General features: G+C 44.3%; 1 protein-coding gene across 6 annotated transcripts in view; it reads left to right on the top strand.

Annotated features, from left to right (window-relative positions):
- The window catches only part of PRKAG2 (protein kinase AMP-activated non-catalytic subunit gamma 2), a 321,755-nt gene extending 318,995 nt beyond the window's left edge, over nt 1-2,760 (top strand). For all 6 annotated transcript variants that reach the window (XM_075827366.1, XM_075827367.1, XM_075827368.1 and 3 more), the window contains one exon: nt 1,710-2,760. In XM_075827366.1, coding sequence (XP_075683481.1) covers nt 1,710-1,741 — 32 coding nt within the window. In that variant the 3' untranslated portion in view covers nt 1,742-2,760. The remainder of the gene's footprint in view (nt 1-1,709) is intronic.
- The last annotated feature ends 14,639 nt before the right edge of the window (nt 2,761-17,399 follow it).

Raw genomic sequence — 17,399 nt, 5'->3', positions numbered from 1 at the left:
GATCATATGTCATCTACTATTACTAAAAATATCTCTGGTGTAACTTTTTTTGCACTGGCCATTTTACAGATCTTTTATAAATGTGTCAAATTGTCGCTCTTTCTTCAGTCACTAGATGATTATTTGTTTAGCCCCCAAAATGGCCACGGCTCCAATACAATGATGGGAGTTTTTAGCTTCTTCTGTACGGCACCGATGAGGATAGAGTAAGATGGGGTTTGAACTAGGGCTGAGCGTATTTTATGACCTAAATCAAAATATCTTTTAATTGAACATGTAACGATTAATGAGCGTTATTTAGGCCACACCCTTTTTGCATACCACGCCTCCTATTTTGCATGCTGCACCATTGAATTCATATATATCGCCTGAGCCTGCTGTATACTACTGTATATAATATACCCCTGAAACAGTATAATGCCCATATAGTTGCCCCCATAGCTGCCCTCTCACAGTATAATGCCTCCATGCAATATAATGCCCCCATAGCTGCCCTCTCACAGTATAATACCTCCATGCAATATAATGCCCCCATAGCTGCCCTCTCGCAGTATAATGCCTCCATGCAATATAATGCCCCAATTGCTCCCCTCACAGTATAATGCCTCCACGCAGTAGAATACCCCCATAGCTGCCCTCATGCAGTATAGTGACCCCATAGCTGCCCCAACACGGTCCCGGTAGTGCCTAATAAAAATAATAAAATACATGCGGTACTTGCCTAACCCCATTCCAAAAACTAGTGGAGGAGATCCCTCTGCTCCTCCAGTCGGTGTAGCTCAGTGCAGACCGTCATTGCGCCTGTCTGCACTGAGCATCCAGCGTTACATTATGAATGGTAGAGCAGGGATCGAACGGCCCCCTGCTCTACCATTGGATTCAACTGTATCTGCATCCTGAGGACGCAGATACAGTTGAAACCAGGGGAAAAAACGAACCGGGAAAAACAAAATGCGCAAGATGACGTCTGATTTGCGCTGAATTTCGGTTTCGGCACACATGGCACACCAGATGATCGTTTTTTTAATTGCCCAGCCCTAGTTTGAACATTATTTTACAGGCTTTAGGCATATGGATGTTATAGAGGATTTAACTCTGAGCCATAGTAGAGTGCCACCAAGTTTAAGGCGACTACCACTCTGGTGAACTAAGCCCCTCACATGGACAGCCATTCATCTGCAGGATAATGTGTGACTGCTCTTAACTTCCCCTAGCGATAACCACTAATCGCCTGGGTTTTAAAAAGCTGATTCTTGGGCGTGTTAATTTTAAAAGGAGAACTCCTCTTTAAGTTTTGGCTAATCATATGCTTCTCATATCTTGTACCAATCTTGAGTTGCATCTTGGCACATCAAGAGCTGCATTCAGAATTCTGCTGGCTGCTTCTCATTGCTGACCTTACATCTCCCTGAAATTCCAGGGTAGATGCAGTGTATACAAGAAATTATATAGTAGTTTGATATAAAAAAATAAACTGCAAATCTACTACATGGATGGGGCCGCAGTATGTTTTGCTATAGGGCCCCTTGTTCTGTATGTAGGCCTGTTGTAGGACATTTTAAGACTGCCCAACATAAAATTTTAATATTTGTCACCAGCACTTTGTTGTAAAACTCCACGTTCTTGTACTGTACTGGATTATTAGATGCTGGACTCAGGAATTTCAAGCTTTTTTTAGTCTTGTTTTTAAATTCTTTTATCTCTTGCAGGTGCCAGAAGGAAGGAAAGTGAGGCAGACTGATCAACCCCAACCTATTATCACAATTTCTATAGAGAAAAACTTGAATGATGTTTTTGTGTCAAATTTTTGCCTCAGAAACATTAAACTGCAAGAGAAGGGCAGAAGATTGATTTGGAGAATGTGTAAAGCAATGGAGACAATGGCATGGCACATGGCTTCCTTTCTAGACATTTCTCAATGCTGCGCAGGCAGGAAGATATCCGGTGGAGATACAGCAGTTAAATCTGTTAATTGGTTCATTATATTTTTTTTTCCTCTTTAGTTTGACAGATCACAATAGACATCTTTACCTGCTTTTGGAAATCTTGACCTTTTGGGTACTTCAAGAGTTTGATGCCAAGGCTAGGCTAGTGTGCAGTGTATATATAAATGAGCAGGAACCCCCCCCCCCCCCCCCCCTGAATGCAATGGACATGGTTGTGCAAAGTTAGACACTGTATTGAATGTCAATGAGAATTCGAAACCAGTGACTATTGGAGATACAAGGTGCCAAAGACTATCCTAGCACCAAAAGTAGTTACTGTCCCCTCCCCCGTCACGTTGCGATTTAACTAGGCCTAGCATAGGTTACTTGAGTTTTGTGTACCAAACCCGTATTTAGGAGATGGGTGTTTAGCCCCTAAAGAACAATACGGTGGAGAAGGAGCAAGTTTCCCATCTGCCTGTAGGACCATAATGAATGTTTCCTACTTATGTCTGGGCTGTATCAATATACATCTAGGTTGCATAGCTGTGTTTTTCATTTTCACTGCTTATCTGAAGGCAAAGATACTTCTACTGTAATCTGCATCTGACACACGACTGAACCTCTCAATCCCGTCAATGCTGTGTTTAGATCCATTAATTCGTCCATCCCGCAATGATGACCTTTCTACCAGTTTAATGTCCCACAGATGTACGAGACCCTGAACAAAAATACGTTTATTTATTTTTTACATTCAATTTTAAAAATTGCACCAAACCGGTGAATACTAAAATGATTTCACCATATAAATAAAAAGTTGATTGTTCAAAAAGTGCACATTGTTTTATCATTTTTGTGGCTCGATGGAAAGATTTCACTTCTCTTGCAGCTTTGCTACAAAAACTAATATTCTGTACTGTAATGTAAATAAGTAGTTCTTGAGCGGGGAAAAGTGCCGGAGAGATCTATATATATATATATATATATATATATATATATATCTATCTCTAAATATATTTTTTGTGCAAAATGTAAAATCATGTTTGTAAGTGTTTTTGTTTTTTATGAATTGTTTTCAGATGGGTTGACAAAGAGTGTGTACATGTTATTGTATTGTCCGGGAGGAGAAAGTTAAAAATTATTTGCAAGCTTAAATTGCATTTATGTGAAGTTATGTATTGGCGGGTGCACATACTTTACAAAGGGCAATAAAAAAAAAATACATTGTTCGTTTGTAGTCTCGCCTTGCAGTCTTTGCACCCACTACTGACTATAAAGAATGTGTTCCGTGTCCTTAGTTTATTGGGGTTTTTTAAGTGTATCCACAATGACATTTATTGACCACTTGGAAAATGTTATAGAAAATAGTAAAAGGAACTTGGGTTTTAATTGGCAAGAATCGAGGATGGCAAAAACTAAGACCTTGTGACCTGGGTATAAAAACCCTAAGGCACAGAGCTGCTGAGATGGCCGACACCTGAAGGCAGGGCACATAGTCTACAACACTGAATGAGGAAGGACCGAGGGATAACCAGAGACGCGACAAAGTATCTGAAGAAGCATTAGCCACCTCTACTTCTGGAAAGTATCAAACCAGAGGAAAAGTTATTCACTGTCCTGTTTCTGCTCACAGCCCTTGACTACACATTTACCCCAAAGTGTACACCCCTAGACTCTGTTGCTTTCTAGAGCCTGGTTTCTTCTCAATCTGCCGAGGGCCACCGCCGGCAAATTTTCTTTTATATTGCCGAAGACATCCTACAAGAACTCAGCCTTTCATATGAGTGAGAGTACAGCTTTTGACAGTTCAGTAATTCTCTATCAATGTTACTGCTAATCTTGAAGGGGTTGTCCGCTTTGGACAATCTCTGTTGGTTAGAGGGCTGCCCGATAACCTGCAGGGACCTCCAGTGATCAGCTGTAGTCTTTGGGGAAACCGATCAGCAAGTGTTCCCATTGAAATCTTATGTCAAATGCATGGATGTGCTGGGTCCTCCTGAGAGAGACACACTAGTTGTTTTCCATTGAGGGTCCTGAATTGTCAACCTCCCCTCTATTAACTCTGAATGCATGAATAGGGTAATGAAGTTCAACTGTTCCAAGTTAAATGGACACCTCACAAGCGCCTCCTGGTTTTGGTAAAAAGTTTGGCAGGGAAAATGGATCCATTAAAATGTAGTAGGAAGTGATCCTTTAGAAGGCCATACCCATTCGAGGTATGTCGACCGAAACCGTCGATTTTGTTGGGACCGTCTGACCATCTAATGTGTACTGTAGCGTACAGACTCTTCGGCAGATGTCGGAGATGAGAAGGGGTCGGGCCTATTGAATTTCAACATACCCAATTCTTTTGTTTGTTAGCTGTCGGCCGACAGCTATCTAAAATGGATGGCCAAACTTGGATAAACCAGGCTCTTTTTTTTTTTTTTTTTTTCCGTTCTCTATTGTCCTATAAAGTTTTTGTTTTTTTTAGCCTCTTTCTTATGGGTTGAAGGCTTGTGCATACTACACTGATCCAGATCTGGTATTAAGCAATGAATATCTGATACTGAATCCCATAAAATATTAATCTTCAATAAACTGAACATTCTCATTGTGTCTCTTCTCTGTCCCAGAAATAAAATTGTGTTTTTTGTATAGATTTCCATTTCTGCAGTAGGTCTTTATTTTATTTATTTTTTTTACATAAACTTTTGCTAGTTTTGTCCTGCTATGGAAGAAGTTAAGGCAGTGAAGCGTGACGGGCTTGTTTTTAAAGTGTCACTATAATTGTTTTTCGGGCAGGGCGAGAACCAAGGAGTATGTTGTACAGTACAGTTGCTGAGGCAACCGCACAACTCCCACAGAGTCTCCTGCACAGGTCTTATTCCTATTTGGGTGTTGTAGCTGTACCTTCCCAGCATGCCCCTTGTTCTTCTCCACCATTCTCGGGTCGGGTGGGAGAATAGAATAGGAACACTTTTTAAATCTCTTGCGACAGAATGGTCTGGTGGATGAGCCTCTTTGCATTGGTCTGGCCCCAGCCATTCGCATAATCTTCCTGTGAAATTTAAATCAAGACAACTTCAGCAAAAAAAAAAAAAAAAATTGCAAAGTTCAACAACATTACAAGATCAAACCAACATTATTTAAAACCTCCATTTTGAAATCATTATGAAATCTCAAAGTTGTAAAGATAAAAACAGATCTGCTGTGTGGTTGTCAAAAGCTGATCGTTAGATCCGCTGACGGGTCGGGTTTTTTCCTATCCAAAACTTTGGAGGGAAGTGGTGACGGAGAGGAGCGGAATTTATCATTTAACTGTAAGCTGATAACGCACACAAATGCACTCTTTTAAGATTGATTATAAGGCTGTGTTCACATCAGCATTGACTTTCCATTGAGGGGTTCCATCTGAGGTTTCTGTCGTGTTAACCCCTCAATGGAACGGCAAACGGAAACCTTAGCTTCCGTTTGCATCACCATTGATGTCAATGGTGACACAAACGTTGCAAGAGGTTTCTGTTTGTCGCCGTTGATACAGGGTTCCATTGTTTTGGCTCAATCAATAGTGCAGTCGACTTTACTATTATTTTTTCTATGATTGTGCGGGATGATGTCATATAGTTGCGAGACTAGCTGTGGTGGCCAAAAAACAGCAATTCTGGCATTTTATTGTTTTTTGTTTGTTTTTGTTAAATAAATACTCTCACACTCTCCCTCTCTCGCACACTATTTGCCGTAGGGGACTTGAACCAGCAATCATTGGATCGCTTGCACGATATACTGCACCAATATATTTCGGTACATTGTGTTTCTGACAGGTACCTATTAAGCCCTGCCGGAGGCAGTACTTCATAAGAGTACAAAGATGGCAGACCTGGGGTCTTCATTAGGTCCCCATGCCAACCGTCGGTCCCTGATAGGGGTGTGTAACCTCAGAGGGGGTTGCGTTTTGTTGCGGCTTTTACTTTTAGCAATACATTGAAATCCGTGTCATGCCCTTATCACTTTGCAGATTTTTTAGAAAGTACGTAACTACTGTTTTTGTTGCGGATTTTCAGTGTAGAAGTTGTTTTGTGTTTTTTTTTTTTTTTGTTTTTTTTTTAGGGTTTTACTTAGGCCTCATTCACACTACAGGGTTTCCCGGCCGGATGCCGGCCGTTCATAAATCGGCCGGCATCCGGCTGCATTAGGAATAATAGACCCCTAATGGGGCTATTCACACGACTGATTTTTTTTTGACAGCCGGGAAAACCGGCCGTCAAAAAATAGGACATGCTCTATTTTCGGCCGACCGCCCGGCTCCCATAGAAGTCTATGGGGCCGGGTAATACACGGCCATGACCGGAATGTGTCCCGAGTGATGGCCGGGTTTTCCGTGGCTTGCGCTCTATCTCCTCACAGCGCAGAGTGCATGTGAGGAGGAGGAGTTGATGCCATTCGGACGAATGGCTGTACACTGTGTGGCAGGGCCGGGGTGTACAGCAGGTGGAAGGGAGCGCTGCGCTGACTCCCTTCCCCTGCTTGTTTTAAAAGCGCCCTGGCCCGGCGACACCTTCCATGGCGCCGCTAGCAGCTGCTGCGGCTGCTACTGCTGTAGTGACGCCACTATAGCAGAGCAGGGAGATATCTCCCCGCTCTATGTGCTAGCTCCATTTTAGCACCCTGAAGGAGCGGAATCACCGTGTGTTCGGGGATTCCGCTCCTGGACAGAGCGCTTGATGTCTCTGTCCATATCTGGGCAGTGACATCAGGGGAAACTCCTGAAGCGGAATCCCCGAACACATGGGGATTCCCCTTCAGGAGTTGTCGCCGATGTCACTGTCCAGATCGGCCCGGCACGGATGCAAAACTAATGCAAACCGGCCGGGAAAAATGGCCGATTTTACCGGCCGATACTCGGGCGAGACCCGGTCGTGTGAATCCCGCCTTAGATTTACTATGGGATTATACAATTTTTATGTATGCTCCAGTGACGACCTTGTGTGCCAGTCTGTAAGGGTATGTGCACACGAGAAGTGGCTTTTACGTCTGAAAAGACAGACTGTTTTCAGGAGAAAACAGCTGCGTCGTTTCACACGTAAATGCTCCTCTTATTATGCGAGGCGTCTGTGACGCTCGTAAATCTTGAGCTGCTCTTCATTGAGTTCAATGAAGAACGCCTCAAATTACGTTGCAAAGAAGTGTCCTGCACTTCTTTGCCGAGGCAGTCAATTTACGCGTCGTCGTTTGACAGCTGTCAAATGACAGGTCGTCTGCACAGTATGTCGGCAAACCCATTCAAATGAATGGGCAGATGTTTGCCGACGTATTGTAGCCCTAGTTTCAGACGTAAAATGAGGCATAATACGCCTCGTTTACGTCTGAAAATAGGTCGTGTGAACCCAGCCTAAGGCCGAATTCAGACGAACGTAGAGCACATCCGTGTGGTGGCTGTTAAAATAATGGCCGTCACACGGACGCATGTATTTCAATGGGGCCGTTCACACGGCTGTTGTTTCAACGGACCGTGTGAAGGGACTGTTGAAGAATAAAACATGTCCTATTTTGACCTGTTTTGACGGATCCTTCCATAGACTCAAGTCTGTGAAAACCGAACCCGCACAGGGGCACCTCGGATGTGAAAAACTTCACGTTTTTGAAGTCTGAGATTTCCCACGTTTGTTTGAATCTGGCCTTACTCTAAGCTCATGTCAACTATTGTCTCCGCTTGTTTTTTTTAACTTCTTAATGCCGAAGGACGGATATATCCGACCTCTGCAGCTGCTAGTACGTTACGTGTTTTTTACGTTACGTTTTTTTACGTTACGTGTATTTTTTATGTTGCGTTACGTGTTTTTTACGTTACGCGTTTTTACGTTACGTGTTTTTTACGTTACTTAACGTTTTTTAAGTTACGTGTTTTTTTACGTTATGTGTTTTTTTTACGTTACGCGTTTTTGACGTTACGTGTTTTTGACGCTACGTATTTTTTACGCTACGTGTTTTTTACGTTACGTGTTTTTTACGTTTTGAGAAAAAAAAACATCAGTGTTTACAACAATCCCCACACCCTTAATCCAAAGGATAATGAGGTACATCATTAGTACAGAATTAGGGTATGTGCACACACACTAATTACGTCCGTAATTGACGGACGTATTTCGGCCGCAAGTACCGGACCGAACACAGTGCAGGGAGCCGGGCTCCTAGCATCATACTTATGTACGATGCTAGGAGTCCCTGCCTCGCTGCAGGACAACTGTCCCGTACTGTAATCATGTAATCAATAGCAGGTATTTACGTGTGAAAATACAGACTGTTTTCAAGAGAAAACAGCTGCCTCGTTTCACACGTAAATGCTCCTCCTCGTATTATGCGAGGCGTCTGTGACGCTCGTAAATCTTGAGCTGCTCTTCATTGAGTTCAATGGAGAACAGCTCAAATTACGTTGCAAAGAAGTGTCCTGCACTTCCTTGCTGAGGCAGTCAATTTACGCGTTGACGTTTGACAGCTGTCAAACGACGACGCGTAAATTACAGGTCGTCTGCACAATACTTCGGCAAACCCATTCAAATGAATGGGCAGATGTTTGCCGACGTATTGTAGCCCTATTTTCAGACGTAAAATGAGGAATAATACGCCTCGTTTACGTCTGAAAATAGGTTGTGTGAACCCAGCCTTACAGAAGAACAATAAGAAACATACAGACAGTAAGGCGGGATTCACACGACCGGGTCCCGCCCGAGCCAGAGTGCCGGCCGGTAAAATCGGCCATTTTGCATTAATTTTGCATCCGGGCCGGGCAGATCTGGACAGTGACATCAGCGGCAACTCCTGAAGGGGAATCCCCATGTGTTCGGGGATTCCGCTTCAGGAGTTTCCCCTGATGTCACTGCCCAGATATGGACAGCGACATCAAGCGCTCTGTCCAGGAGCGGAATCCCTGAAAACACGGGGATTCCGCTCCTTCAAGGAGCTAAAGTGGGGCTAGCACATAGCAGAGCGGGGAGATACCTCCCTGCTCTGCTATGGTGGCGTCTCTACAGTAGTAGCATCCGCAGCAGCAGCAGCTGCTAGCGGCGCCATGGAAGGTGTCGCCGGGTCAGGGCGCTTTTAAAACAAGCAGGGGAAGGGAGCCAGCGCAGTGCTCTCTCCACCTGCTGTACACCCCGGCCCTGCCACACAGTGTATAGCGTACAGCCATTCGTCCGAATGGCATCAACTCCTCCTCCTCCTCACATGCACTCTGCGCTGTGAGGAGATAGAGCGCAAGCGACGGAAAACCCGGCCATCACTCTGGACACATTCCGGTGATGGCCGTGTATTACCCGGCCCCATAGACTTCTATAGGAGCCGGGCAACCGGCCGAAAATAGAGCATGTCCCATTTTTTGACGGTCGGTTTTCCCGGCCGTCAAAAAATCAGTTGTGTGAATAGCCCCATTAGGGGTCTATTATTTCTAATGCAGCCGGGTGCCGGCCGGGAAACCCTGTCGTGTGAATGAGGCCTAAGTGACTCCAGAGGACTCTATAAAGGGGGGATTATTGCCCCCATCCCCCATAGAGCCCTCAGTATTTCAGTATTTATTATACTGCGGGGGGGGGAGGGGTTGAGCGTGTAACTGACTGCTGAGTGTCTATGGGGGGAAATTATTGTCCCTCTATAGAGTCCTCTGCAGTGAGTTACACGCTCAACCCCCCCGTGCTGTACAATAAATACTGAAATACTGAGGGCTCTATGGGGGATGGGATGGGGGGGTTATTCCCCCCTTCATGGAGTCCTCTGGAGTCACTTAGATGGAAATCTCCCCCCCCCCCCCCCCCCTTGCTGTATAATCTATCCCCCTTTAGCGTCTGCCGTTGTTGCTTGTGGCAGGCTGGCAGGCTGGCAGGAGACGAACATGAAGACTTACCTTCTTCCTCGTCGCTCGACCACCGCCCTTCTCGTCTGTTCCTCACTGGCCGTGCAGCGTCAGAGGGGCGTGTTCTACCACGACTAGCAGACGCACGTCTGCTAGTCCAATCCAGCTATTGCTATCCATCCCCCTCCTCCTCATCAGCACTGCGCTGGCGGCTGCATTCTGTTGCAGTCCGCCCGCCCCTCCCTCTCTCTCTCCTTCCCTCCCTCTCAACAGCCATTAGCGGCGCTACCACGCCATGAGTCCTTAAAGGGAATCTGTCACCAGCAGTTTAGCTATAAAGCCAGCAATACCTGGTGAAAGTGGGTGAAAAATCATTGTCCTCTAAGCTATAAATATGTTCTAAGTAAGCTCTGTAGCTTTAGTATTCCATTTTTCAGTGGTCCCACGCCGTATGCAAATGAGCAGAAAAGAGTCAAATCTTCATCTGAAAAGAGTCCGATTTTCATTCCTCCAGCGTCTCAGAGTGGACTCCACCTCCTTCTTTTTGATTGACAGCTCCTTAGCCAGTCAGGGCCGGACAGGTGCCGGCGGTGGGCGGGGTTAAGAAGCTGAGTCCCAGAGGGAAAACTAATTACCATAAAAGGCGGGAAGAGTTTAAACGACTACATTTACTGACAGAGGAGGACTTCAGGAAAGAAGAGAACAGGAACGCACTCTGGACAGCTGCGGCCATTGAGGGGTCAGGCGAGTTTAACAGGTAAGATGTTGATGACAGGATCCCTTTAAGTGATTTTTAAAAAGATGTGCGGTTCGGGCTGCCATGGGCCCCCTGGGAGCCTCGGGTCCCGGACGGCCGCCCGAACCGCCCATATGATAATCCGCCACTGTCCGTAATGGACGGAACGTATTTCGGCCGCTAATCCCGGACAGAACACACTGCAGGGAGCCGGGCTCCTAGCGTCATAGTTATGTACGATGCTAGGAGTCCCTGCCTCGCTGCAGGACAACTGTCCCGTACTGTAATCATGTTTTCAGTATGGGACAGTAGTTCCATGGAGGCAGGGACTCCTAGCATCGTACATAACTATGATGCTAGGAGCCAGGCTCTCTGCACTGTGTTCGGTCCGGGACTTCCGGCCGAAATACGTTCCGTCCATTACGGACGTAACATGGTCGGGTGAACCGCACATACTTACCCCCTCCCTTCTCTGACGCCCGCTGCGGCCTCTCTGGATGACGGTTAAGGCCATGTGACGATGCAGCCTGTGATTGGTTGCAGCGGTCACATGGGATATGACGTCATTCCAGGAGGCCGCGCTGGGTAAGTACGAATACGCCGCAAAAGTCGCAACACGTGGCTGTCTGTTGCGGGTTTTGCATCCCCATTGAATTCAATGGGGAAAGCCTGCAGCAGAAAATCAATGAAAACACAGCATAAATTGACATGCTGCGGAATTAAATTCTGCACCGCAGGTCAATTTATTAATGTTTATGCTGCCAATTTTTTTCCCGCAGCGTGGGTGTGACATTTACTAAATCTCATCCACTTTGTTTCTACTGTAAATGCTGCAGATTTTCTGCACACAATTCCGTTGTGGATATTCCACAACGTTTATGCTACGTGGGAACCCGGCCTAACTTGCATATATCAGTATATCAATTAGTTTTTACTGCACACGTTCCAGACCCTTTTTTTTTGCAAAAATACAGAAAAAAGTCAAAGGAAACCGTCACATAACATAATTTAAATACAGTTTTCACCATTTTATTAAAGAAAGATTCCCAAATGAGGCTCCCGCTGTTATAAGGTACTTTGAAAGCTGCATTATAACACACATGTGAATCCAGTAGTACTCAACTCTTTTGATGAGTGGGAAAGAAATATACTTGCTCCCCCTGCTGGACAAAAAGATTCATAGCTATAATGTAACTAAACAACACGAGGAATAGAGAATGAAGTGTGAATGAGGCCTAAGGCTGGCCATACGTTTTTGGACATCCGATTTAGACCATTTTCTGCTGAATGACGGCGCATTTTTGTTACAGGAATGAATGTGACAGACGCCGACCAGACATATGTCTGCTTGGGTAGTCTTGTAAAGTCATACATGACAAACAATAGATCTATCTGTCACATCTCATCAATAGAAACAAAGCCACAGATCAAGGAGAATATCGATTGTCCACTTGTCGGGTTTAACTTATGAAGTTGTCATTCAGAAAACAGCCGTCCGAAATCCCTAATGTATGGCCGAATTGTCCGACGTAAAGAACAACAATTTCATTATTTTGCTTTTCTAAAGAGAAGAAACTTTCTAATATACTGTACATTTATTTTTCAAACATGCATGGATCGCAGGTTTTCAGTTCCCGTCACATGGACCCAGAAGTTCGGAGCTGCCATTCTTGCTGTGAAGAGTCGACCAAGGCTCTGACTGAAGAACCCCCCCCCCCCCACCACCCCAATCTGTGTCCATAACCGTAGTCTACTACGCTTTTCAGTACTTTTCCAAAACGTATACTTTTTTTATTCATATTGAAGTCAATGGCGACGTATAGACGACGTATGCTATATTAACCCCTTGAGTACCCAGCTAATTTTGGCCTTGAGGACCAGACCCATTTTTTCAAATCTGACATGTGTCACTTTATGTGGTAATAACTCTGGAATGCTTTTGCCTATCCGATTGATTCTGAGATTGTTTTCTCGTGACATATTGTACTTTATGTTAGTGAAAAGATTTGGTCGATAAATTCATTGCTTATTTGTGAAAAACACAAAAATTTTGAGAAAATTTGAAGAAATTATGATTTTTCCAATTTCAAATGTATCTGCTTGTAAAACAGATAGTAATGCCACACAAAATAGTTACTAGTTCACATTTCCCATATGTCTACTTTGTTTGCATCGTTTTTTGAACATCCTTTTATTTTTCTAGGACGTTACAAGACTTAGAACTTTAGCAGCAATTTCTCATATTTTTAAGAAAATTTCAAAAAGCTATTTTTTTCAGGGATGAGTTCAGTTCTGAAGTGGTTTTGAGTGCCCTATATATTAGAAACCCCCACAAAACACCCCATTTTGAAAACTGCACCCCTCAAAGTATCCAAAACAGCATTCAGAAAGTGTTTCAACCCTTTAGGCGTTTTACAGGAATTGAAGGAATGTAGAGCTGAAATTTTCAAATTTCATTTTTTTTTTTACAAAATTCATATGCAATATTTTTTTTTCTGTACCACAGAAGGTTTTCCCAGAGAAACGCAACTCCATATTTATTGCCCAAGTTCTGCAGTTTTTAGAAATATCCCACATGTGGCCATATATATATAATTTGAAAGTGTATAGTAGATCAAAATGTAGCATGCTAATGGTATGGTGTTTTTTTTTTTACATACCGTATTTTTCAGTCTATAAGACGCACCAAGGTTTTAGATATTATTTAATATTTTACTACTTTTACAAAGAAAAAACTTTTTGTTAAAAAAATGTTTGTTTCACCACATTCGGAGAGCCATTAGGCGGGATTCACACGAACGGGTCGTTCCCGAGCCCGAGTGCCGGCCGGTAAAATCGGCCATTCTGCATCCGTGCCGGGCCGGGCAGTGACATCAGCGGCAACTCCTGAAGGGGAATCCCCATGCGTTCGGTGATTCCGCTTCAAGAGTTTCCCCTGATGTCACTGCCCAGATATGGACAGAGACATCAAGCGCTCTGTCCAGGAGCGGAATCCCCGAAAACACTGGGATTCCGCTCCTTCAAGGAGCTAAAGTGCGGCTAGCACATAGCAGAGCGGGGACATACCTATAGTGCTCTGCTATAGTGGCGTCGCTACAGTAGTAGCAGCCGCAGCAGCAGCTGCTGCTACTAGCGGCGCCATCGAAGGTGTCGCCGGGCCAGGAAAACAAGCAGGGGACGGGAGCCAGCGCAGCGCTCCCTTCCACCTGCTGTACACCCCGGCCCTGCCACACCGTCTACAGCGATGCCATTCGTCAGAATGGCATCAACTCCTCCTCCTCACATGCACTCTGCGCTGTGAGGAGGCGATAGAGCGCAAGCTCCGGAAAACCCGGCCATCACTCGGGACACATCCCGGTGATGGCCGTGTATTACCTGGCCCCATAGACTTCTATGGGAGCCGGGCGGCCGGGTACCCGGGCGAAGATAGAGCATGTCCTATTTTTTGACGGCCGGTTTTCCCGGCCGTCAAAAAATCGGTCGTGTGAATAGCCCCATTAGGGGTCTATTATTCCTAATGCAGCCGGGTGCCGGCCGATTTATGAACGTCCGGCACCCGGCCGGGAAACCCTGCCGTGTGAATGAGGCCTAACTTTGACATTTTTTATCTATTGAGCTGTGCAAGGGCTTATTTTTTGCGGTACGAGCTGTAGTTTTTATTGGCACCATTTTTTGGTACATATGATTTTTTAATCACTTTGTTTCATTTTTTTTAGCGCTAAGGTGACCAAAAAAGCAAGCACTCTGGTGTTTTTTAAATTTTTTCTTTTTTTTATGCCGTTCACCATGTGAGTTAAATAATGGTATATTGTAATAGTTCGGACTTTTACGTACGTAGCGATCCAACGTAATTCCTTCCTTTTCAGTAATTTCTGTCTATCCCCTCCCCTTCTCAGTGTTGGGACACAATCTATTATCCTGAATCCAGTTGAATCAATTAAGATTCAGGATAATAGATTGTGTCCCAACACTGAGAAGGGGAGGGGATAGACAGAAATTACTGAAAAGGAAGGAATTACGTTGGATCTTTGAACTTGATTCTTTACACCCAAGAGGTTTGAATCTAGAATATAAGATAACACCTGGACTCTGAAACTTCATTGCTGTTTTTAAACATTTTTTATTAATATTGTACACTTTATGGGTGACCATCGAGATATGTTCATCTTTCTTCCCCCCTTTTTTTAAATAATTAGAAAAGCTTTCTATAAAAATATCTTGGATATTAAAGAAATTTTTTTTAATAATAAAACATTTTTTGCATATCTTTTACAGTTGGGGATTACCCTGCTTGGAGGTTCGTTCACCACACATCAGCGGGCATACGACCAGGACGTGGACTATACAATTTTTTTCTTCTCTTGTTTATCGCGAGTGTTTGTGTATTCATCATGGAGAACATAGAAGTTTCAAGGGGGATATTATAAGTGATGATCGATTATTTACTAGAAGTCTAGTGTATTATGCAGTACTAATATTCGATGTATTCCATCGGATGTATGTTACGAGCATTCCCTATAATTATTTTCTGTCCACTTTTGGTGATCTAATTCATATAGGCGATTTAACACGACTGATGACTTCAAGATCTTACCACTTTTTGACCCTCATTATTGGTTAACTACAGGTTAAATTTACCTTTTCCATTTCTCATTTGTAGTAGACGCCTGGACACACGTGACTTATCGTCACGCAGTGATGGCGTCCTTGACAACATGAGATTACATTCTATAAGCGTTTTCTCATGCGATTGCTATCACATTGTGTGGACTGGTACTTCTGAACCACACAGTGTGAGAGTGAGGACATCATTCCCTCTATAGGCACCTGCGTGTAAGAGATGTTTTTGTAATACTTTTGTTTTGATTATGCCGTTGCGATGCACTGATTGTGGAGCATGCGCGGTGGCGTCCTGAGATCGGAGCTGGAACCTGGAGTGTGGTGGACTTCCCTTCTTCGTTTTCTACTCCAAGATGAATAATTGATGGCTTAAATACTTATTATGGATTGAAGATGTATTGTATGTCGGATTTATACACTTTTTGTATTATGTAACAAGTTGTTGGTTGTCATCAAGATTAATGTATGATTCACCTGGGAGACCGGGATCACGATTCTCACTGGCTGCAATATACCATGTGATCATTCGAATTCACCTATTTAGTATGATGTTTTTAGATGTAATGTTAGGCTTGACAAAGACCCCACACTCACTATGGGTCGAAACGTTGCCTGTTTGTCGTGGATGTTTTGACAATAAAACCACTTTGATCATCTGGAGACGTGTGCTGTTTTTCGACTATTTTACTTGGAATTCTACAACATGCCGGAGTGGGTTTGCCCGGCTTGACAGCGTGCACCGCACCAGACTCGGGATTTGTGCTGCTTCAAAACCTTCCATTTTGCTACATACACAGGATATGTCATAAATATCAGATAGATGCAGGTCCCACCTGTTTCCGTAACTCGACCATATAATCATTAAGTGGCCAGAAGAGCGCACACAAAATTAGAACAGGGTTTAGGGGGCCCCATTCTAGAGATAGTTGCGGGTCCCAGAGGTGGGACCTGCATCTATCTGACATTTGTCATAAATGTCCTTCATGGGAAAGCCCATGAATGCAGCATTTAACTAGATAAACAGCCAGGAACAGCACGATCGCTGTTTCTGGCCGTTAGAGCAGCGTGTCAGCTGTAAAACACAGCTGACACCTGCAGTGTATCGAGCAGGCTCAGCGCCTCCATGACGTGCAGAAGCGGTCAGGGGGTCTCGTGCAGCCGGGGTCCCTTGACTGCCAGCTAGAACACGCAGGGGGTTTTTAGCAAGATTTATTCTTGCTAGACTGTGTCTTATAGTCTGAAAAACACGGTATGTTTTATTGAACGCCACGAAAAACCCTGAAAGAATCCGGCCTTAGTGAACATCAACCTCAGGTATATCTGTGCTCACACCTATCGCCCTATCATGACAAGGTTCAGGGCACAACCACTGGCACCCAGGTCAATGTTTTTGGGTTCTCTGCCATGTCCACCTGAAGTAACAGTACTTTCTTACATTTTCTGATAATGATAATTTATCTACAGGATAGGTGATAAACGTGTGATCGGTGGGGGTCTGACCATCGCTGATCCTGATTCTGTAGGTTTTGTTGCAGAAATTTCTGTGACTGAAAATCAGTTCCATTCATGAGATTATTTCTGCAGCAGGTGCACAGATTTCTGCAAACTCCATTCAGATGAATGGGACGGATTCTCAGTCAGAAATTTCTGCAACTAATTCTGCTGCGTGTGACTGCACCCTATAGTGATTTTCTGGACTCTTGGGAAAACTTCTCTAACGACCACTGGGCTCCCACAATGCTCTGCTTTCTGGTAACTAGAATCCAACATTAGAATTTAGCTTTTTGTGAAACATGATATAAACGCCAGGACAACAGATATAAAGAACATTCAACATTTATGTAGATTTCAATTGAGCAACGTTATACAAACGAACTAAAACGTGGGCTCAGTCCTTCAGCTTATGACAGAGAGACATCGTTATGCTGAATGTGCTTCAAGTTAAAAAAAAAAAAAAGGGAAGGAAGGAAGTCCTGAGTACCGCGAGGCCGTCACTTCCCCGCACTGCGTGCAAAATCATGGTCAACTTCACTGACGCACGTCAGTCGCGACACACGCACATTATTGTCTCCACTCTCGGAGCCATTTTGGCGGCGCCACATTCCATTCTCATAATGAATTTTGAGCGCTGGAAAAATGTCCGCCGTCGCCACCACCGCCGTCATTTACACTCACGTAACCAGAAAACCCGCAAACGAGCTACGTTTCGGAGTAGTCCCGCCCCTTGACATTTCAGCATTTTGACCGCTGTCAGAAAGGCACCGCCTATGTCCAATAGAAAGGCCGTATTTGG

The sequence above is a fragment of the Rhinoderma darwinii genome, chromosome 5, assembly GCF_050947455.1.
Source record: "Rhinoderma darwinii isolate aRhiDar2 chromosome 5, aRhiDar2.hap1, whole genome shotgun sequence".
Classification (NCBI taxonomy): domain Eukaryota; kingdom Metazoa; phylum Chordata; class Amphibia; order Anura; family Rhinodermatidae; genus Rhinoderma; species Rhinoderma darwinii.
The sequence above is the reverse complement of the archived record's forward strand: the minus strand, read 5'-3'. Positions and strand labels throughout refer to the sequence as shown.